Genomic DNA, 22,374 nt, shown 5'->3' with positions numbered 1-22,374 from the left:
GACACAGAAAGTCACAATATAGCATGCACTGGAACAAAATAAATACTTTTTGTCACTGTAGCGGGACAAAAGTAACAATTGTTACTTTCGTCCCAACAGGAACTTCTGCCATTTAAACTCGATTTAATTTTATACTGAAAATATCTGAAAATGCAAACTTTAGGATGTGTTAAAGCACTAAATAACCTGTAGATTGATCATTACTGTGACACATGAAACAAGAAAAACAACGCGACTAGTTAAAAAAAAATTACCGCTTCAATAATTTACTTTTTGTACTCGAAAACAGTTTTACGGACCTATCTTCGGGAAACGATGAGGAAATCACGTGATATTTCTCAGCTCCGTCAAGGATTGCAAGCTGAATATGCTGTCATAGCTGGGTATGCAAATGCAGAAAGAGGCTCGGAGAAAATTGCTTTGTTACTTTCGTCCCACGTTACTTTCGATCCCGCTCTCCCCTATGCAATCCAGACAGGTGGTTTGTAATTTCCCCCTTTACTAAGTATTTAAATAATTCAAGGGAAGAATTTAAATAGTCCTGTGAATGCACTTAAAAATGCAGAATCAAATGATTAATCAATCAAATCTAATTTAATTGTGAATTGAATTGAATCATTCTTTATTTGCAAAAATCGTTCTTGAATTGAATAGAAAACTTATGAATCATGAATCAGATCGATTCGCTGTCTACAAAATATTCACAGCCCTACATAGATGCCTTTAAAATGCTTTATTGATGAAAAAAAGCAGAGAATAATATGAAATATTTGTCAAATATCAGTAATGGGAAAATAAGTAAGCAGAGGTTACAGATGTATTTTTTTCTAGCAGATGATAGTACTGTGTCTTCGCAGGCATAAAGGATGGATTCAAGATGCAGGTCACAGCATCATTAGCTTTCCATAAGTGCTCTTGAAATTGAACTTATCTGAGTTATTGAGAGCTAATTCAAGCCTCGGCAGGTCTTTAACCAGAACACCATTTCTTGAGCTGAAAATATCAGCCAGATGGGCAGCCATTGGAGAAGGTTTGTGAGCATTACACTGTGGGCCCTGCAGACTGGGTGCACATTTCACTTCATAGGTAAAAAAGAAGGTGCCATATGTAAAAACACAAGTATCAGTCACAAGCCCACTTCTAAGATCAAAAGAGCATGAACCAAGGAGATCGCTGTTCCAGTAGTTGTCTGCATCATATACTTCAAAAGTTAGTTTATTGGCCATTCTGATCTTAATAGGTCCAAACTCAAATGTTTCTGACCAACGTGGATTATCATTATCATTAATGGTCTCAGTGCGCTTGGTTTGTTGGTCATATGTAACACTTACAGTGCCATCTGTTTCTGTAAATTTATCTCCATACAGACCTTTGGCACTGAGATTGTAGACTTTCAGGGTGGCAAGTCCTTTTGCAGGTGGACAACAGTTAGACGTTATAATTTGACTACTTTCACAAACACAAGCACATCGGTCTCTTGCACTGCACTTCCTGCCAATCTTGCAAGGACCAGAGCAAACCTTCATGAGGGCATTTTGAACGATGTATTCTTCAACAGCTTTCTTCAGTCCTTTCCTTGCAGGATGTTTGTTACTCAGTAAGAAATGAAGGGGTTTAAGAGAGTAATGCACAATGTCAGGGACACTCTTCAAAGACTCAAGCCATTTTTTAAGGGAATCTGGATGTGATGAACCAGAAAAAAGCAAATCTTCTCCATTGATGTTTCCTCCAATAATATCTGTCTGACGCTCATTGAACATGGAGCTGAACTTTTCATTTGTGCCCATCTTCTTCTTCTTTTCCTTACAAAAATGTGATTCTACCTTCACAGTTACTACACTGTAGGAACCAGAGGCTTCCACATCCAAACAGTCTTTTATCGCAGTGTCTGTAAGTCCACTCACTGCAGCCTGACAGGATTTGATGGCGGTTATGGCTTTCATTTGCCCTCCTAACTCAACTCTTGTGGTATAGTGAGTGCCATATGTGCTGATCAGGTTGCGGTAGGCATCTGATTCGTAGGATGCAGGGAGTGATTTGATTGCTTCAAGAAACTCTTCGTGAAGAGGAGGCTTTGCAGCTACACGATATCTGCAAAGAAACAGTAAACACAATTAAATTTAATTTAATAAAATAAATAGTTTGCAATTAATAGTTTTATTTCTTTGCATAGTCATTATATTTTTTACAGTATGAGTGAAGGACTAAAAGAGTCTCCAGCTCTCTCACCTGTAAAAATTGCACCCAACTTCATGTTTGGTGAAACTGTATTTGTCTTCTTTTGATTTTGTCATTGCAAATTTTGCTTCCCTTGAATGAGTGCTCCCAACTGCAGCTCCAACAGCCTTAACGTCTATACCAACTTTCCAGCTGACTGAGAGTGCTGACGATGAATCATTGACCAGTGCTTCACTTGATTCAAAGATCTGACTGGAGACTTTCATTGAACACTTTGGCAAGGTCCTCCAGTGTACAACTGCTGCTGGTAGCTTCTGTTTCATTCCATTCATGTAGCTGTTTTTTTGTAATTTACAAGTGCCATTCCCCAAATCCCATATTTCTGTGTTGATCACATAAGACCCTTTTCGCTCCATGGTCACAACATCAAATCCTTCTCCAGCAAGATTGTATCCTGGAACAAAGGGAGCATCCTTACACTCTTTTGATGCACCTAAGTCATCCTCTCCAGAAATGGTCATAAGAAGCAATGCCCACAAAATTAGGTAAATCTGGAACTGCCCCATGATCTGTAATGAGATAAGAAAAAGTCAGTATTTCTGTCAGTTCATTATTGGTGTAAAATTTAACATCATTCACAAAGATCAGTTTTCAATAATGTCTTAAAAAAGGAAAGCATTGTTATTTTAAACATTTAACTAATATTTTTAAAAGCAAAACATATGAATACAGTATGTTGTTTCTCTAACCTGTCTTTTCGTTTGATGATTGTGGTTGTGGGTGTCTAAGATTTGTAGTGCAAATGATATGTCATCACATGGCTATGACAAATCTTTAACACATTGAGTGGTGCAAAGATGGACAATTCTATAAATAATGTTTTGTGAAAAGCGAAGAACATGTCTTGAATGTGTCAGTTAGCTCTCTAAAAGCACGATACTGTTACAGAGCAGCAGAACAGTTATACTAAAGAGTTGAAGATTCTAGCATTTATAAAAAGTTACTCTGGTTTCAGTTTGAAAGCTACCTGTGAATGGAAGTAGATACAAAGTATCTGTGTATTTACTAATCTTTTAGATAAGCAATAAATATATGATTAACATTTTTATCTTTGAAAGTACCAGGTATGACACTGACTGAGATTGCTTGAAAGCATTAAATGAAACTACTGGTAGTAACAAAGAGTCCCTTGTCAACAGTATTTCTTTCTTGGCCAACATTTTGCTGACCACCAGTCCATCAGTGAAAACAGGGGTCCTGAAGGATTGTACAAGCAGCTGGGCAACATACTAGTACAATTCTGAGAAGGCTGCAGCAGGCAGGGATGAAACTTGTGGGTGTCAAAGATTTGTAGTGCAAATGATATGTCATCAGTGGCTATGACATATTTTTAACACACTGAGTGGTCCAAAGATATATAGCATTGATTTAGGATCATGTACGATCGTTTGGGCTTTATGTTGTAGGGATTCCTTTTGAAATTTGCATATTAATTAGACTATAATTACTCAGTTACAAATGTATCTAGTATATGCATGTATTGTTTGTATGTTTGACTATTGTAGTAGACTAGTTACAATTCTTTATTTGTATTAGTTAGACTCTCAATGCTCATATTCAGGTATATCAGTGTATCTCTGCTTTAAGATCTTCTACATGTTATATCCTCGGTATCAAAATGATCTGCTTTTTATTCCTCAAACAATTATGTACGCTATGTGATCCTAAAATGCATCATACTATTTGTATCATAGTTTGGGTTACCAGATAACCAGTTAATCACAGCATTCATAAAATATGCAAATGAGGTGTCACTGGAACAAAGAAACACTTTACCGCTGAAACTATATGCCTTGTTACTGGTCAATCCAACCAAAAGGGTTGTCACTGGGAAACCAGATAAAACCTCTCCCACACCCGAAAAGGTGCTTTTCTTAACTTGCCATTCCGTTAACACACCCATTCACCTTGGAAACCTTGTGACTCCCCTTCCGGGGGAGTCCGATCTTTTGGCAGTTTTCAGCAACTTTGTTGATTCACTTCGGAGCAGTCAATCCATGGATGAAATGACCAAGGTTTCACTCCTAACAGGATTCAACAGGAATCTACGCATTGTACATGCACCGGGACACTTTACTCATCAACTACAGAACCAATTCAAGTAACTGATTGTTAACTATTTAGATGCACTTCTAGGCTTTGACCCCTTTTAGTTAAGGTGATGAGATTCTTTGATGGTTCTTAACAGGTTGTGATTTAGTTTATGAGTAAATACTGCCATGACTCTCCACTGTCTTGCGCGTGTGCGCTTTCGCTCTGTCTCTCTCTCTCTGTCTCTCTCTCTCTCTCTCTCTCTCTCGCTCTCAATGTGCCAGCAATGCGCCTGAACACACCTCTGTTTTAGACCAACACACATTTTCCCACTGGATGGGAAAATGCGAATGGCGCCAGACTGAAACTAGCAAAAATACTTGCGTTGCGCCTTGCTTAAAGTGTACTGTAGTTTTTCCCTTTTTCAAATAGCATAAAAACAACTAAATAGCAAAAATAAATAAATAAACATTTACGGTAAACTGTAAACTGTTTACTCCAAACAGTGTCAAGTATGTCAAAGGATATCCATAATCAGAAACAATAGCAGGCAGAGGTCGGGGCAGGCAACAGAGAATAACAGGCGGTATAAACAATCCAAGATAAGACATGGCAGGAACAAACACAAGGAAAATGCTCGGAAATGTCAGACTGGGCTAAACAAGACTTCGCAATAATTTAGAGTCCAAACACAGTATATATAGGGGAGTGGTAATGAGTGATTAGCCCTAGGCACGGGATTATGGGAAATGGACTTCAGACTAGGGCTGCACGATGTGTCGTTTAAAGGCCATGTTGCAGGTTAACCACCACTTTCGATTAATGGGTACATAAATCACTCAAGATATGTATATAATTTTTTAAATGTCTCAAAAATGGTCTTATAGACCAGTTTTTTACGTTTTTGCTATTAACATAACTCGGTGATGACGTCACGTTGGGGACGTCAACCTTTTTCCAACCTTAGACCCCTGAAAGTGCACTGGAACGGCAGTCAAACCCGTGACTTCCCACCCGTGAACTCGTACTAGATCGATGTACTCAGAGTTCCGACGTCACACAGCACGCAAAACAACAATGACAGCCCCTACGGATAATACTGCCTACGGACGCAGTGTTTATGCAAGTGGTACACGTTGAAAAAACGATTTTAGGTCAGTGTAACGTTGCAATAAAAGAAATAATCTAGCTACAATTCCTTGCGCTCAGAAAGTTTGGCGTAACTTGCCTGGAACGGTACAAAGTCATTAGTCATGGTATGAAATAGTGATTACGACCTCAAAAACCTGCCTGGAACGCAGCATCAGAACTATATCGACTGACTAGTATGAGGAAGAGGTGGCAAGAGCCAACATGTATGATGGCCCGCAGCCGTATAATTTCGAACCTGTCAGACGTGAGAGGGCAAATGAGGAATTGCCAAGCACTGATTAATTAAATGCATGGTCCGAGGAGAATGAGTGGAGAGTTGGTGAAGTGTCCTGGTGAGTTGCTATCATTTAGCAATGCAGCAATGAGCACTGGAGCTAGTCTACGAGCAGCAGTGCACAATAACGACACATATATATTTTTTTTACTGTCACTGAATAGCACCGAGTGAAAAATCAACATTTTCTTTATATCTAGTGGCAGTGATCATGACGTTAGTTCAGATAAGTACCGATTACCTTTCTCATAGTGTCGTAGAACTGGTAAACTATGTCTTTGTCATCTAGAAATAGAAGGCATCATGCTAGCTATATGGGCGTTTCTAAGCGTTTATCTCTTCCTCAGGTGAAAATGTTGTTGCAAACGTAGCCGCGTGTCTGTTGCTGTGTTTGGCAGGTGCCGTCCCATGGAAACTGCGTTGGAAAGCTTGTGCTGTAGGGAAGTGAGTGCGTTTTGGTCGCTGTTGGTCGATATCTATCTGTCTGTCTGTCTATCTATCTATATATCTAATCTATCTATCTATATCTGTGTATTTATCTATAATCTGCGCTATCTGAATACTCTCGTCTGCTACTCGTCTCTCTCTAGTCACTCTCAATGCTCTCAAGACGGGCTTTGGTAAATTCTCTCCCCAAGGTGACGTAATGCAATACATTGTTGGGGAAAGGAGACCGCTGTAAGATAGTACCTACTTTTTCGTATTATATTCCGTTTTGTGATAACCAACAACATAAAATAATAATAATAATAATGCATTTTATTTAAGGCGCCTTTCAAACCACTCAAGGTCACCGTACAACAAGTAACAACAGTAACAATATTAAAACAGAAAATAACAGCAAATAACAATGTCAATAAAAAACAGCAATAATAATAAATAAATAAGAAAGAATAAAAATACTGGACTTGAGTGTACAAAGTAATCATAGAAGATAAGCAGTTCTGAATAAATGAGTTTTAAGTTTGACTTTAAATTGAGCTAAAGAGTCTGAATTACGGATGTTGACTGGGAGAAAATTCCAAAGACGAGGAGAAACACGACTAAAGGCCCTATGGCCGATGGTGGTTAGGCGAGCTGAAGGTGTATGGAGGAGACCCAGTGAAGAGGAACGGAGAGTATGAGAAGGGGTGTAGGGATGTAAGAGGTCTGAAAGGTAAGGTGGAGCAAGGTTTTGAAGAGATTTGTATGTGAGGAGGAGAATTTTAAATTCAATCCGAAAGTTGATAGGAAGCCAATGTAGTTGTTGAAGTGATGGGGTGATGTGTTCAATAGGTGAAGTCCGGGTTATGATACAAGCTGCAGAATTCTGAATCAGCTGGAGTTTATGAAGAGGTTTGTGTGGTAGACCAGATAATAGAGAGTTACAATAATCGATGCGGGAGGTGACAAGCGAATGAACAAAAATAAAGGAACTATGCGGAGTGAGAGATGGACGGAGGCAAGGAATATTGCGGAGATGAAAATAACAAGACCTAGTTATGTTATTAATGTGAGCATCAAATGATAGGGTACTGTCAAAGATGACTCCCAAGTTCCTAGCCTGGCGGGAGGGAGAAATGGAAGAATCATCAATGGATAATGAAAAATGTCTCAAGGTTACGTATATAACCCTGGTTCCTTGAAGGAACGAGACGCTGCGTCGAGCGCTTTTGGGGAACGTCCCTGACGAGACCGACTCTGAATATCGTGTGCAATCTGTCCATCGGAATGGCATGACGTCCAGGCGGGGTGACGTAGTGACCAGGAAGCTATAAAAGCACGTGCGTGCAGCTGGCTTCCGCTTCGAGTAGGGAAACAAGCGCCGGCAGGGGTGCCGGGAGTCTGGCTCTGCGACGCAGCATCTCGTTCCTTCAAGGAACCAGGGTAACATACGTAACCTTGAGATGTTCCTTTTCAGGAACTTGAGCTGCGTCGAGCGCTTTTGGGGAACGATGTGCCCACGCTGCCAGACTTCCAAATCCCTGCCTAGTGTGTATCCGAAGAGCACAGCTAAGGCGAGAGAACAGAAGAACCCGGAGTGGCTCCCATATCAAGGTTGTAGAATCTGACAAATGTAGAGGGCGTGGACCACCCCGCAGCGTTGCAGATGTCCAAGAGGGACACACCTGCTGAGAAGGCCTTAGAGGCCGCCATACCCTGATTAGAGTGAGCCTTGGCCCCCAAAGGAGGGGGAAGACCAGAGGTCTCATAGGAGACGTTGATAGCCTCGACTATGCAACGACTAAGGGTCTGCTTAGAGGCAGGAAAACCATTTTTAGGAAGACCGCAGCAAACAAGCAATTGGTCAGATTTTCTCCACAGGGCAGCTCTGTAGACGTATGCGTCCAAGGCTCGAACTGGACACATAGTTTAGCTTCTCCTGGTCTGGCTCCCTGAAAGGGAGGAGGGAAGAAGGTCTGCAGTACCATGGGTTGTGGAGTAACAGAGGGAACTTTAGGAACATAACCCGCTCGAGGGTATAAGAAGGCTTTGGCCTCAGTGCACCATGAAGGAAACGTGTAACTAGGGGGTGTCTACCCACTGACTGACCATTGAAAGGGACATGGTAAGCAGCTATGGCCGCCACGTACACGTTTAAGGTGGAGTGAGTTAACCCCGCAGAGAGCCTAGCTTGTAGAAACTCCAGAACTGTACCAACTGGGCAGTTAACAGGGTCAAGCTGGCGGTCTCTGCACCATGAGGAGAAGAGTTTCAACCTCAGGGCGTACAGTTTCCTCGTAGAGGGAGCTCTGAAATGGAGGAGGGTCTCAACAACCTCGGTTGAGAGACCGGAAGCTATGAGCTGTGCCCCCTCAGGGGCCACACCCACAAATTCCACCACTCCGGGTGAGGGTTATTTATTTTGCCCTGTGCCTGAGAGAGCAGATCTGTCCTGGTTGGAATCTCCTATGGAGAGCCGTTGAAGAGAGAGATCAGATCTGCGAGCCATAACGGGTCCGACCAGAACGGGGCTACTAATAACAGACGGACCCCGTCCCGGCTTACTTTTGCCAGAACTCCCGGGAGTAGAACAATAGGGGGAAATGCTACAGACGAAGCCTCTGCCAAGTCCGTACCATAGCGTCCAGTCCCAAAGGAGCTGGATGAACTAGAGAGAAACAGAGGGGACATTGCGATATCTCTTGAGTCGCAAAGAGGTCCAAAAAAACTCTCCATATCTACTTCACTACCTCGGGGTGAATCACCCCGGGCCTCGGCCCCTGTCTCAACAGTATGTCTGCTCCCACAGTCAATCTCCATGGAATATACACTGCTCCGAACAAGAGGAGTTTGTCCTGGGACCACAGAAGGATCTGGTGTGCCAGCTTGTACAAGGGGCGCGAATGCAGATCTCTCTGCATTCTCACAGATCTCACAGACCGCGGGCAGGGTGGCCACTCATGACCGCACCCCAACTGGTGAGGGACGCGTCTGTCGCTAGCGTTACACGGCGACAAGGAGCTCCCAGCACCGGGCCCTGATTCAAGAACCAAGGTTTCTTCCATATGTCTAAGACACGAAGGCATCGCCGCATGACCTTGATACTTCGTAATGGATTCCCCCTTGGGGAAAAACCCTTGGTCTTGAGCCACCACTATAGGGGTGTCATGTGCAGGAGGCAAAAATGGACGCAGCTGCCATAAGCCCTAACAGTCTCTGAAACTGACAGTGAGTGACTGGCCTTCTTTGACTCTCTCGATTGATGTTGAGGATCGACTCAATCCGAGCAGGAGACAGACGTGCCTGCATCGTGTTCGAATTCCACACTACGCCTAGATAGGTGGTTCTCTGAACTGGAGAAAGTACACTCTTCTTGGCGTTTAGTCTCAAACCCAGCTCCCCCATATGTGCGAGAACGACATCTCGATGTCGAACTGCCATTTGCTCTGATTGAGCTAAAAAAATAAACCAATTGTCGATATAGTTCAGAATGCGGATGCCCTGCATACGGAGGGATACCAGAGCCGCATCTACACATTTCATTAACGTGCGGGGTGAGAGTGCAAGGCCGAAGGGAAGTACTCAATATTGGTAGGATTTGCCCCCAAAAGCGAACCTCAGAAACTTCCTGTGTTGTGGAAGGATGGATATGGAAGTATGCGTCTTTGAGATCTATTGTGACAAACCAGTCCTCAGATCTGATTTGAGCTACAACCTGTTAGACAGTGAGCATTTTGAACTTCAGTGACATTACTGAGAGGTTTAGATGACATAAGTCTAAGATCGGACGCAACTCCCCATCCTTCTTTGGAACTATGAAATACCGGCTATAAAACCCGGACTCCCTGTCTAGAGGAGGGACCACCTCGATGGCCTCCTTCCTTAAAAGGGTATTCACTTTTTGTTCCATAACCAGAGCCTGCAGGGGGCCGACTATTGTCGGTGTAACCCCGTTGAATGTCAGCGGTGGATGGCCTAACTGAATGCGATAGCCTCTTTCTACTATGTGCAGGACCCATTGAGATACATTGGCAGTAGTTTCCACGTCATATTCCAAGTCATATTCCTCAGAATTTAAAATAATAAAACAATCAGACAAGTAAACACGGTCTAGATTGCAATAAAGTACACATTGAAGTGATAGAACTAACTCCTGCATATTTAATGGAGTTTAAATAACCGGACACGCGGTCGGGTAAGGAAAAATTCACATCAAAAAGTGAAAATGATGTAATACACGCGTTGCCTCGACAGTGCGCGAATAGCTTAGTCACACAAACAATATTAATCCCCTCGGAGATTAAATAGCTGCTCATTAACGCTGCCCGTATAATGTTAGGCATAACACTGTTGTTTTATACTGTGCTTATGCAACTTTATGTTTGTGCAACTACAAGCTTGCCGACGCCCTCCGTTTCAATCTCCTCGGAGTAAGAAAAGCAGAGCGTCAAGCCCGATGCTCGTGGGGGAAGAACTGAAGCTCAGGCTTCCGAACCCCGGAATCAGGCAGATCTGGTGGGTAAGGTAGGAGATAAGGACGTGCCCGTCTCCATTCCTTCCAGCAGATTGATCTGCGAACCCAACGAATCCCGGCGCGGCTCCGCCTCGGCGAAAGCGGAACCAGCATAGCGAGGAACGCTGGCGAAGGCTCACTTCTCGAAGAAAGCCCTCCGGGAATCGCCCTTAATATGTTGGTCTTTGCTTTTACTTTAGGCATATTGAGCTATTTTAGCGATCTTTTAATGGCTAAGGGACAGACAACAATAAATAGGACCAACGGGACAGACTTTAACATGCACATACAGAGCGCTTGCTGACAGACGCGAAGCTGAAGCCAGCTGCACGGCACGTGCTTTTATAACTTCCTGGTCGCTACGTCACCCCGCCCGTGACGTCATGCCTTTCCAATGGACAGATTGCACATGATATTCAGAGTCGGTCTCGTCAGGGACGTTCCCCAAAAGCGTTCGATGCAGCTCGAGTTCCTGAAAAGGAACTGCATGACTTAGAGAGAGTAGAATTAGTACCAATGAGGAGTACTTCAGTCTTGCTGGCATTATGTTTGAGGAAATTGGCAGAAAACCAAACATTTATTTCATGAAGGCAGTTGGTAAGACAGGCGGGAGGGAGAATGGAATCAGGGTTTGTAGAAATGTAAAGCTGAGTATCATCGGTGTAACAGTGAAATTTAATACCGAATTTTGAAAAGATATTGCTGAGTGGGAGAAGGTAAATTAGGAACAATAGGGGGCCTAGGACAGAGCCTTGGGGGACACCACAGCTAACAGGAGAAGGTTGGGAATGAAATTTCTTTAGTTGTACAAACTGTGCAGTTTGAAAGGTATGAAGTGAACCAGGCATAAGGAATACCAGTGATACCAATGCCAGATAGTCGATGCAAGAGAATACTGTGTGAAATTGTGTCAAAAGCTGCACTCAAGCCAAGTAGAACAAGAATAGATAACCCGCCATCAGCAGCCATTAACAGGTCATTCGTTACTCTAACTAGTGCAGTTTCAGTGCTATGCTTAGGACAAAACCCTGACTGAAAACACTCATACAAGTTATTATTACTAAGATGAGCATGAACCTGTGCTGCCACTGATTTTTCAAGAATTTTTGAAATAAATGGAAGATTTGAGATAGGACGGTAATTATCTAAATTGTTTGGGTCTGCGCCAAGTTTCTTAAGAACAGGGGTTATGGCAGCTATTTTAAAAGATGATGGAACAATGCCAGAGCTAAGAGAAATGTGAATAATATGAGTTATAAGAGAAGATAAAGAGGAAAAACAGGCCTTTACCAAATGAGTTGGTATAGGATCAAGTAGACATGTGGAAGAATTAGATTTATAAATTAATTGAGAAATTTATTCTTCAGATGGCAAGTTAAAAGAAGAAAGGAAGAGGAGGGGCAAATTAATTGAGACACTGTGTGACGAACTACAGTAAGGGGTAGCCAAAGAGGCCAATTGTTGGTGGATGGTAGTTATTTTGTCACTGAAGAAAGACATAAATTTATCACATTGGGCAGTGCAGTACAGGTGTGCAGGAAGTGTGTCAGGAGGTTTCAGAATAAAATTAACAGTTGAATACAGTGCTTTAGTATTACCATCTCCAGACTCAATTACATGTGAATAGAAAACATTTTTGGCAGCATAAAGAGCATCTTTGTAAGGATGAACATGTTCACTATACAGCTCTCTATGTATCAAAAGACCAGAATGGGTGAATGATACAGTCCAAGTTTTAAGAGGTGCAAGAGTATCAAGGAGCTGCTGTAGTTCAAAGCTGTAAAAGGAGACCAAATTGTCAGGAGAAGTGAGCTGGTCACTGACTGGAAAATCAGCAATTGCGGCAGTCAGAACAGAACGGTCGATCTTTTTTATATTCCAAAATGACATCAAACGTTGTTGTTTGGATTTAGAGAGTGTAACATCAGCATTAAAGGTAAGCAATTTATGATCAGATATGGGTATTACATCTGCAGTACAGTCCCGGGGTGTGACACCTGAACAGCAGATGAGGTCCAGAGTGTGGCCTTTAGAGTGAGTTGGAAAGTTCACATATTGTTGGAGACCAAAACTGTCTAAGCAAGAATTGAAATCCCTTGTGAGTGGGTTACTGATGCATTACATCGCAGAAACGGCATTCTTTCAAACTTATACTTTGAAACATAAATAAAACACACAACATTAAATAAAGCAGCACACTTACATGCTGTGATGCAGATACAGCACATTTTCCTGACAAAGGGGAAACTGCTCCATCTTTCAGCAAAAGCCTTTTTGGCAAAACCATCACCATAATGCCTTATGACCACTGTTGGGAACGTTACTTTAAAAAAGTAATTAGTTATAGTTACTCACTACTTGTTCCAAAAAGTAACTGAGTTGTAAAATGTAAATGAATTACTCTATAATAAAAGTAACTCATTACCAGGTGTAGCAGGCATAGCTGCATAGTTAATGTTGGTAACAACTTGATTACTTACTGCATGGTAATCACCTAATTAGATCCAGGTGCGCTATAAGGTGCATGAGTGAATAAGGAGGGTTTCTGAGTTGTTGGGAAGCGTGTTGACTGCTGCAGACTTGGACGCTGTCTTTCAGAGCTGTTCCCGCATGGGGATCTTTGAGCCACACATAATTTGGTATGCATCCTATGCTGTGTTTATCCATTTGTGGTATGCCGTTGGAAGGGCTGACTTACTAATATTCAGTTGAAGGGGTCAAGAGCTGGTAATATGTCCGCATGATTACAACGAGCTGAGTGGGACCGTGAATGGGCTTCCCCTTCCTGTGTGGTCTTTGTCTTCCTGTTTCGAGTACCTTCGCACTGTTGCACGTGGCCGCGACGTTTCCGCCTTGCCTCATTCGCGCCTGCTTGACCAGTCTACACTCAGTGAATTTGACGTCTGGAGATTGTGAGAAATAAGTATTAATGGTTGTGAGTTTGCGCGATCCTATGGAGTGGTGTGTGTGTGTAATGTTTATGGGCAGGTGATTGAATTGGTGGTTTTGTTTATTTGTATTTCTTTGATCAACTTTGTATTTTTTTGTGTATTGATTTGTGATATTTGACTGTATTTCCTTTCTTTCTTTTTGTGTTTTATTGATTTGATTTGTGACAATTTGATTGTATTCTTTTTATCTTGTGTTTATTTATTTGTGTCAATTTGATGTTAATTTGTGTATTTTTTTTGTTGGATTGGCTAGGAAGGAGTGCTGACCACTCTAGGTCCAAGTTAATGGGTACCCTTGTTCACTGAGTGATTTAATTCTTCTTAATTTTCAGTCACCTGAATGCACGTGTGCTTGTGGTGCAGTGAGTAGTACATCAGTGTACGTTTGAAGTGTGTAGTGAAGTAGAGTTGGGTAGGTTTGTTATTTCTCCTCGCCATCTGACAAGTTACTTTTTGGATTGTATGATTTTTAGTTTTGATTTGAGCCATATTAACCCCTTGTGTACTGAAGTGTGTGTGTGGAGTTTTAGTTAGCCATAATAAAGTGTTATTATTTTCTATATTTACGTCTCTGCTCTATCTTTGTGGGAACGAACCTGTGTCCTTACTGGACCATTATTTTCCTGGGTGAAATTCCCAGGGTGGCATAGTCGGTGTTGTAATTAATTGAGTCTTGAACAACGAAACCCACCACTTGGGTGCCACACAGGGAAGGTAACTATTTGCGTTACTGTAAAAAAAAAAGTTGCTATATGTCAAAGAATTTGTATTTTTTGAGCAGTTTTCACAAGTCAGTTGAAATGAGTAGAACAGACAGGTGTTCGTACATAACTTTCGATATTTATTGCACATCAACAGACAGCAAGAGTTTTATCCTGTACTTCAAGTATTATCTTTGAAAGAGAATTTTTTTGGCCACTAGCTTTGTAGATGCGTGTCTCACATTACATGTACACATTGCATGCATGTTCTTGCCTTTGACCACAGTGAATTTGAAGTAGTGCTTATATCTCCACCTTGAAAATACCAACTTTTCATCGGATTGCTCCTGACTCGCCATCTCTGCTGCTGCTGCGAATCTCTGTTTAACTGTTGCGTGTGTGTGTGTGTGGTGCCACTGGCGCGTGTGCTGGCATGTGTGTAAAAACACTGGCATAATCGCTTATCTCGTTATTAACCCACCTCCTCACTAGCTGTGTGAGCCAGGGGTGCGTTCGGATTACATAGTTTATTAAATCAATGCATAGTAACGCACCGCATTTAATGTCCAGTAATGTTAACGGCGCTGTAATGACGGGAAAAGTAATTAGTTAGATTATCCCTTTACTAAAAAAAATAACGTCATCTGATCCACTCAGCCAAGCGTTCGAACCATGACCTCACCACTCCCCACCAACCAACCATTTCCATAGGCGGGATTTATTTTAATGGTATTCTAATGGGCCACTTTGTGAAATCACAAAACCCAGAAAACAATGCTGTAGTTCAAACTTGCCGTTTTTTGTATTTCTTGTAAAGGGATTTTTTTTATGAAATATCTCCCTTTGGAGTTAACTTTGAGATTTATAACTTTGTAGATCTTTTTTATGCCCAAACATACACACTACACACTGACTAAAATTCAAAAAGTAAAAAAGGATATTAGGAGCCCTTTAAGAATATCTGCTGGTTACATCTGAAATCATGCTTAACTGCTTCTGGATCCTAACGCTCTGCTAGACGCACCCTCAGAAAACAACAACATGTGTGCATTTACACACTCATGATGTCATGTAATACTGAAAAATGTGATTCAGCTAAAATATTAGTGTCTAAGACAGTGTGAGTACGGAGACTGTAGTGCACAGCGAAGTTTTAAACGCTTAGCTTAAATTTGTAATATTAATTAAAAAGTGCTCATAAATGCTGCTGACATAGTATTCTCAAGTGAAATGAGTAGATGGAGAAGAGGATTGGTCCAAGTACTGAGCCTTGAGGAACCCCAGTAGCAAGTTGTTGTGACTTAGAAACATCACCCCTCCAAGACACGCTGAAGGATCTATCGGAGAGGTAGGACTTCAACCACAGGAGTGCGGTTCCAGAGATGCCCATCTTTCTGAGGGTGGACAGGAGAATCTGGTGATTAACGGTGTCAAAAGCAGCAGACAAGTCCATTAAGATGAGTACTGAGGATTTTGATGCTGCTCTTGCCAGTCGCAGGGCTTCAGTAACCGAGAGCAGAGCAGTCTCAGTTGAGTGTACACTTTTGAAGCCAGATTGGTTGCGGTCCAGGAGGTTGTTCTGTACAAGGAACATAGAGAGCTGGTTGAACACAGCTCGCTCAAGTGTCTTTGCAATGAATGGAACAAGGGATGAGGGTCTGTAGTTTTCTAGAAGCGCTGGATTTAGAGATGGTTTCTTAAGCAGTGGGCTTACCCAAGCCTGCTTAGATGTTTGGGGGAAATGTTCCATAGTGAAGAGAGGAGTTGATAATGTGAGTAAGTGAAGGTATGACTGAAGAAGAGATCGCTTGAAGGAGGTGAGTGGGGATCAGATAAAGTGGACAAGTAGTAGATGACTGGACAGGATATGTTTGGAAACATCAATCTCTGAGAGTAGAGAGAAGGAGGAGAGAGAGAGTGTGTGTCCCCGTCATTGTGAAGTTGTCCTCAGTCTGCGGTGTGGAGGATTGGTCACTGATGGTTCTTGTCTTATTAGTGAAGAAAACCATCAGTGACTAATCCTTCACACTTTCTTCCACGCTTTTCCCGGTTCAGATATCAGTGCTTTTATTGATCCTTTCACAATCTGATATCTTTATTGGTATCTAAAAGATATTGATATCTTTTATCAATGTCAAATGCAGAAATGTTAATCCATGCATTTATGACCTCAAGGTTAGACTATTGTAATGCTTTATTGGGTGGTTGTTCTGCACGCTTAGTAAACAAACTACAGGTAGTCCAAAATGCAGCAGCAAGAGTTCTTAATAGAACCAGGAAGTATGACCATATTAGCCCGGTCCTGTCAACACTGCACTGGCTCCCTATCAAGCATCGCATAGATTTTAAAATATTGCTTATTACTTATAAAGCCCTGAATGGTTTAGCACCTCAGAATTTGAATGAGCTCCTTTTACATTATAATCCTCTACGTCCGCTACGTTCTCAAAACTCAGGCAATTTGATAATACCTAGAATATCAAAATCAACTGCAGGTGGCAGATCCTTTTCCTATTTGGCGCCCAAACTCTGGAATAATCTACCTAACATTGTTCGGGAGGGAGACACACTCTTGCAGTTTAAATCTAGATTAAAGACCCATCTCTTTAACCTGGCATACACATAACATACTAATATGCTTTTATTATCCAAATCCGTTAAATGATTTTTAGGCTGCATTAATTAGGTAAACCGGAACCGGAAACACTTCCCATAACACCCTATGTACTTGCTACATCATTAGAAGAATGGCATCTACGCTAATATTTGTCTGTTTCTTTCTTGTTCCGAGGTCACCGTGGCCACCAGATCCAGTCTGTGTCCAGATCAGAGGGTCACTGCAGTCACCCGGATCCAGTACGTATCCAGACCAGATGCTGGATCAGCACCTAGAAAGGACCTCTACATCCCTGAAAGACAGTGGAGACCAGGACAACTAGAGCCCCAGATACAGATACCTTGTCTCAGAGGAGCACCAGGACAAGACCACAGGAAACGGATGATTCTTCTGCACAATCTGACTTTGCTGCAGCCTGGAATTGTACTACTGGTTTCGTCTGGTCAGAGGAGAACTGGCCCCCCAACTGAGCCTGGTTTCTCCCAAGGTTTTTTTCTCCATTCTGTCACCGATGGAGTTTCGGTTCCTTGCCGCTGTCGCCTCTGGCTTACTTAGTTGGGGACACTTCATCTACAGCGATATAGTTGACTTGATTGCAAATAAATGCACAGACACTATTTAACTGAACAGAGATGACATAACTGAATCCAATGATGAACTGCCTTTAACTATCATTTTTGCATTATTGACACTGTTTTCCTAATGAATGTTGTTCAGTTGCTTTGACGCAATGTATTTTGTTTAAAGCGCTATATAAATAAAGGTGACATTGACATTGGCTGGTGAAGTGCCTTAATTTTTTTATATTAATTAATATTGTGGAAGTACTCCTTAACGAACTGTGATTTAAAAGGAAGTAGATTATTTTGCTTAATTTGTGCTTTAAGTACAAGTAAAAGTACAGCTTTAAAAAAAATACTCAAAAAAAGAGTTACAATTACCCGAAAAAACTACTTACAGTAACAGGAGTAGTTGTAATTCGTTACCCCCACCACAGAGTAATGTTAGAAAAATTTGTTGAAAAGGGTGAAAATTTTTTTTTAAGGAAGTGAGCTATTGTGAGGATTGCAATCTCTGTCTTACAAATAAAACAGAAAGAAAGAGTCTTTTTTTTCTAGGTTTATTAAAGTCTAGAACAGTCTCTGGTATAACTGCAGTAACAAAGTCAAATAGGCCGGGAGGTTTGGAAGAATACCCTTGGGACTGTGACTTGAGGTTCTGACAAGGCCACCGAACTAGACACCTCTAAACCAGGTTCCAAAATTGACGAAGGACGACCCTTGGGGGCTATTGAAATACCCTCCCTCCGTAAGAAACTCAAGAACTGACTCATGAACAGATTTTTGATAGCCCTTGGTGCTGATGAATTGCCCTCTGGGGCTGGATCCGACACTGGAGCAAGCTCTGGGGCTGGATTTGCTTTGATAACTTTAACCCTCTCAGGAATGTTTTGAACAGACTTGAAGCAAAGATGACTGCAGCAATCTCAGTGGAGTTTGAACCGGACTTGACAGATTCAAAAATGTTCTCCATAGTTCAGGAGAATTTGGTATGAACTTGACTAGATCAGGTATAGCTGCAGCAAATTTGGTCGGTCAAATCAAAGGTGCCTGGGACTGGTTTGACTAACCCAGGAGTGCTGGCAGCAATCACAGTAAATTCAGGGGTATCTGAAATTGACAAGACATGATTAATAAGTCAGGGCAAAAATTCACTAGACCAAAAAAAAAAAAAAAACTCATCTGCTGGGTCCCGAATTTGGCTGGTCCATAATGTCAGTGATTTGGGAAGGAGGACCCAATTGCAGTGAGATAACAAGGCTTTGTTGACAAGACAGACTGATACAAGAGGTAGTGAAGTGCACAACAGATACCACAACAGGAACACAATAAACAGGACAGCTAGGGAAGGCCACTGGGAAGGCTTCAGGAAACAACTGGCAGAATACTTGGGCAACAGAGGGGGCAGCAAGACCAGGCTGATAGAGAAGGCCACACAAGGCACCATAGAGCGGAGCTCAGAAACTTGACCACTGAATCTGGAGACAGACCAGATGCCAGGCTGGTAGAACCAGGGCAGGACACATGGGGACAGGTCAGGGACTCGAACACAAGACTAGACAGGACAAAGCTCCACAAAAACAAGTTAAATCCAAGACAAAGAATATAAACAAAATAACTAATAAAAGCAAAGTAACAAAATAAATTACCAATTTAATCAATATAAGAGAATGATCGAACAAAACCAAGAATCAAGACTAGAAAACTAAATAAATATTACAAATGAAAGCAAAGGGCAAGAACAAACAAATTACTAAAACAAGGGCACAAGACCAACCAGACAAGGAGACATATTCATCCACATCCACAGACAGAGACAGAGACAGAGACAGAGACAGAGGGGGTGAGAATGACAATGGACCAGCAAACGCAAAAGGCTAAGCTGCACTATAAATAGGGATGAAAATACATGAGGGACAGGTGAGCACAATTAGACCAACTAGGGTAACAAGAGGGTGTGGTAAAGAGGAAACGAGGAGAAGGGGCTAAAGGAGCACATGGCCGAGAAAACGACTAACAAGGCCATGTGCTGACACTGGAGACACAGGAAACAAACATAAAACAAAGTCACAGTGCAAAACCCTGACAGTTACAGGCTTATGTTATTTTTTTCTTATGTGCATTGGTAAAATGCAAGGCTTGGTAAAACTGCAGAGCATTTTTAGCTTTTTAAACAACAAACTCCATCCTACACAAACTACACACACATTTCCTATCATGTACAGTATGTCTATGGAAGATGATCAAACCAATCAGAGTAAGTATGGGACAGGGCGACACGTTCAGCCCCGCCCCAGGTGCATCCCCACCTCATTCTGCAGGCTGCTGGCTGCTTTATTTGATATATTTATACACTGTATGTTGGTTATGTTGGGGAATATTATATGCAATCCAGACAGGTGGTTTGTAATTTTTCCCCCTTACTAAACATTTAAAGAATTTAAATAATCCTGTGAATGCACTTAAAAAAATGCAGAATCGAATCGTTAATCAATCGAATCGAATTTAATTGTGAACTGAATTGAATTGAATCATTCTTAGTTTGCAAAAATCATTCTTGAATTGAATAGAAACTGTATGAATGGTGAATCAAAACGATTCGCTGGCTACCAAAGATCCACAGCCCTACATAGATGTCTTTAAAAAATGCTTTATTGATGCAAAAACACAGAGAATAATAGGAAATATTTTAAAAATATCAGTAATGGGAAAATAAGTAAGCAAAGGTTACAAAGATGAAAGTACTGTATGGCTACTTCTCAAGCATAAAGGAGGGATTCAAGATGCAAGTCACAGCATCATTAGCTTTCCATAAGTGCTCTTGAAATCGATGTTGTTGAGAGCTAATTCAAGCCTCGGCAGGTCTTTAACCAGAACACCATTTCTTGAGCTGAAAATATCAGCCAGATGTGCAGCCATTGGAGAAGGTTTGTGAACATTACACTGTGGGCCCTGCAGACTGGGTGCACATTTCACTTCATAGGTAAAAAAGAAGGTGCCATATTTAAAAGCACAAGCATCCGTCACAACTCCACTTCTAAGATCAAAAGAGCATGAACCAAGGAGATCGCTGTTCCAGTAGTTGTCTGCATCAAATACTTTAAATTTTAGTTTATTGACCATTCTGATCTTAATAGGACTAAAGTCAAATGTTTCTGACCAACGTGGATTATTATTATTATCAATGGTCTTAGTGCGCTTCGTTTGTTTGTCATATGTAACAGTTACAGTGCCATCTGTTTGTGTAAATGTATCTCCATACAGACCTTTGGCACTGAGATTGTAGACTTTCAGGGTGGCAAGTCCTTTTGCAGGTGGACAACAGTTAGACGTTATAATTTGACTACTTTCACAAACACAAGCACATCGGTCACTTGCACTGCACTTCCTGCCCATCTTGCAAGGCTCAGAGCAAACCTTCATGAGGGCATTTTGAACGATGTATTCTTCAACAGCTTTCTTCAGTCCTTTTCTTGCAGGATGTTTGTTACTCAGTAAGAAATGAAGGGGTTTCAGAGAGTAATGCACAATGTCAGGGACACTCTTCAAAGACTCAAGCCATTTTTTAAGGGAATCTGGATGTGATGAACCAGAAAAAAGTAGATCTTCTCCATTGATGTTTCCTCCAATAATCTCTGTCTGACGCTCACTGAACATGGAGCTGAAGTTTTCATTTGTGCCCATTTTCTTCTTCTTTTCTTTACAAAAATGTGCTTCTGCCTTCACAGTTGCTACACTGTAGGAACCAGAGGCTTCCACATCCAAACAGTCTTTTATCGCAGTGTCTGTAAGTCCACTCACTGCAGCCTGACAGGATTTGATGGCTGTTATGGCTTTCATTTGCCCTCCTAACTTAACACTTGTGGTATAGTGAGTGCCATATGTGGCGATCAGGTTGCGGTAGGCGTCTGGATCGTAGGATGCAGGGAGTGATCTGATTGCTTGAAGAAACTCTTTGTGAAGAGGTGGCTTTGCAGCTACACGATATCTGTAAAGAAACAGTAAACTCATTTCAATTTAGTGTAATAAAAGAAATAGTTTGCAATTAATAGCTTTATTTCTTTGCATAGTCATTATCTTTTTAACATCATGAATGAAGGAATAAAAGAGTCTCCAGCTCTCTCACCTGTAAAAATTGCACCCAACTTCATGTTTGGTGAAACTGTATTTGTCTTCTTTTGATTTTGTCATTGCAAATTTTGCTTCCCTGGAATGAGTGCTTCCAACTGCAGCTCCAACAGCCTTGATGTCTATACCAACTTTCCAGCTGACTGAGAGTGCTGACGATGAATCATTGACCAGTGCTTCACTTGATTCAAAGATCTGACTGGAGACTTTCATTGAACACTTTGGCAAGGTCCTCCAGTCTACAACTGCTGCTGGTAGCTTCTGTTTCATTCCATTCATGTACCTGTTTTTGCGTAATTTACAAGTGCCATTCCCCAAATCCCATATTTCTGTGTTGATCACATAAGAACCTTTTCGCTCCATGGTCACAACATCAAATCCTTCTCCAGCAAGATTGTATCCTGGAGCAAAGGGAGCATCCTTACACTCTTTTGATGCACCTAAGTCATCCTCTCCAAAAATGGTCATAAGAAGCAATGCCAAGAAAACTAGATAAATCTGGAACTTCCCCATGATCTGTAGCGAGATAAGAAAACGTAAATATTTCTGTCAGTTCATTATTGGTGTAAATTTAACATCATTCAAAAAGTTTTCTAGATTTGAAACAATAAAGTCATTCAAACAATTACAGCATTGTTATGTTAAACATTTAACAAAAAGTTTTAAAAGCAAAACATTGAATAAATATGTTGTTACTCTAACCTGTCTTTTCATATGATGACTGTGGTTGTGGGTGTCAAAGGTTTATAAAGCAAATTATATGTCATCACGTGGCTATGACAAATC

At 41.4% G+C, this 22,374-nt stretch overlaps 2 protein-coding genes across 3 annotated transcripts in view; both read right to left on the bottom strand.

The window, feature by feature from the left end:
- Nucleotides 1–2,788, bottom strand: part of LOC132104467 (perforin-1-like) — a 103,617-nt gene extending 100,829 nt beyond the window's left edge. Inside the window, exons 1-2 of one of the 2 annotated variants that reach the window (XR_009423539.1) lie at nt 2,230–2,788; nt 827–2,091 (exon numbers count right to left, since the gene is read on the bottom strand). Coding sequence is in view for 1 of the 2 variants with exons in the window: in XM_059509952.1 (XP_059365935.1) it covers nt 885–2,091; nt 2,230–2,744 (1,722 nt within the window). In the remaining variant the exon portion in view is untranslated. Of the gene's footprint in view, nt 1–727; nt 2,092–2,229 lie in introns of those variants that run through there. The other variant, XM_059509952.1, reaches the window with a different exon arrangement.
- Nucleotides 2,789–20,109: 17,321 nt separating this feature from the next.
- Nucleotides 20,110–22,102, bottom strand: LOC132104771 (perforin-1-like). The gene is made up of 2 exons (XM_059510317.1): nt 21,587–22,102; nt 20,110–21,448 (listed from the first exon to the last, which is right to left on the bottom strand). Exons 1-2 carry the CDS (start codon nt 22,099–22,101, stop codon nt 20,251–20,253), a joined length of 1,713 nt encoding a protein of 570 aa, XP_059366300.1. The 5' UTR covers nt 22,102; the 3' UTR covers nt 20,110–20,250.
- Between the last annotated feature and the right edge of the window lie 272 nt (nt 22,103–22,374).

Source organism: Carassius carassius, chromosome 25 (genome assembly GCF_963082965.1).
Source record: "Carassius carassius chromosome 25, fCarCar2.1, whole genome shotgun sequence".
Lineage (NCBI taxonomy): Eukaryota > Metazoa > Chordata > Actinopteri > Cypriniformes > Cyprinidae > Carassius > Carassius carassius.
Note: the sequence above shows the minus strand (reverse complement) of the source record. Positions and strands in the feature narration are given on the sequence as shown.

Bases quoted from the DNA above. Each gene is read 5' to 3' on its own strand.
- LOC132104771 (XM_059510317.1), bottom strand. From the start codon at position 22,101: ATGGGGAAGTTCCAGATTTATCTAGTTTTCTTGGCATTGCTTCTTATG. The intron at 21,449-21,586 runs GTGAGAGAGCTG...GTTTCTTTACAG, and splicing joins GTTGGGTGCAATTTTTACAG to ATATCGTGTAGCTGCAAAGC.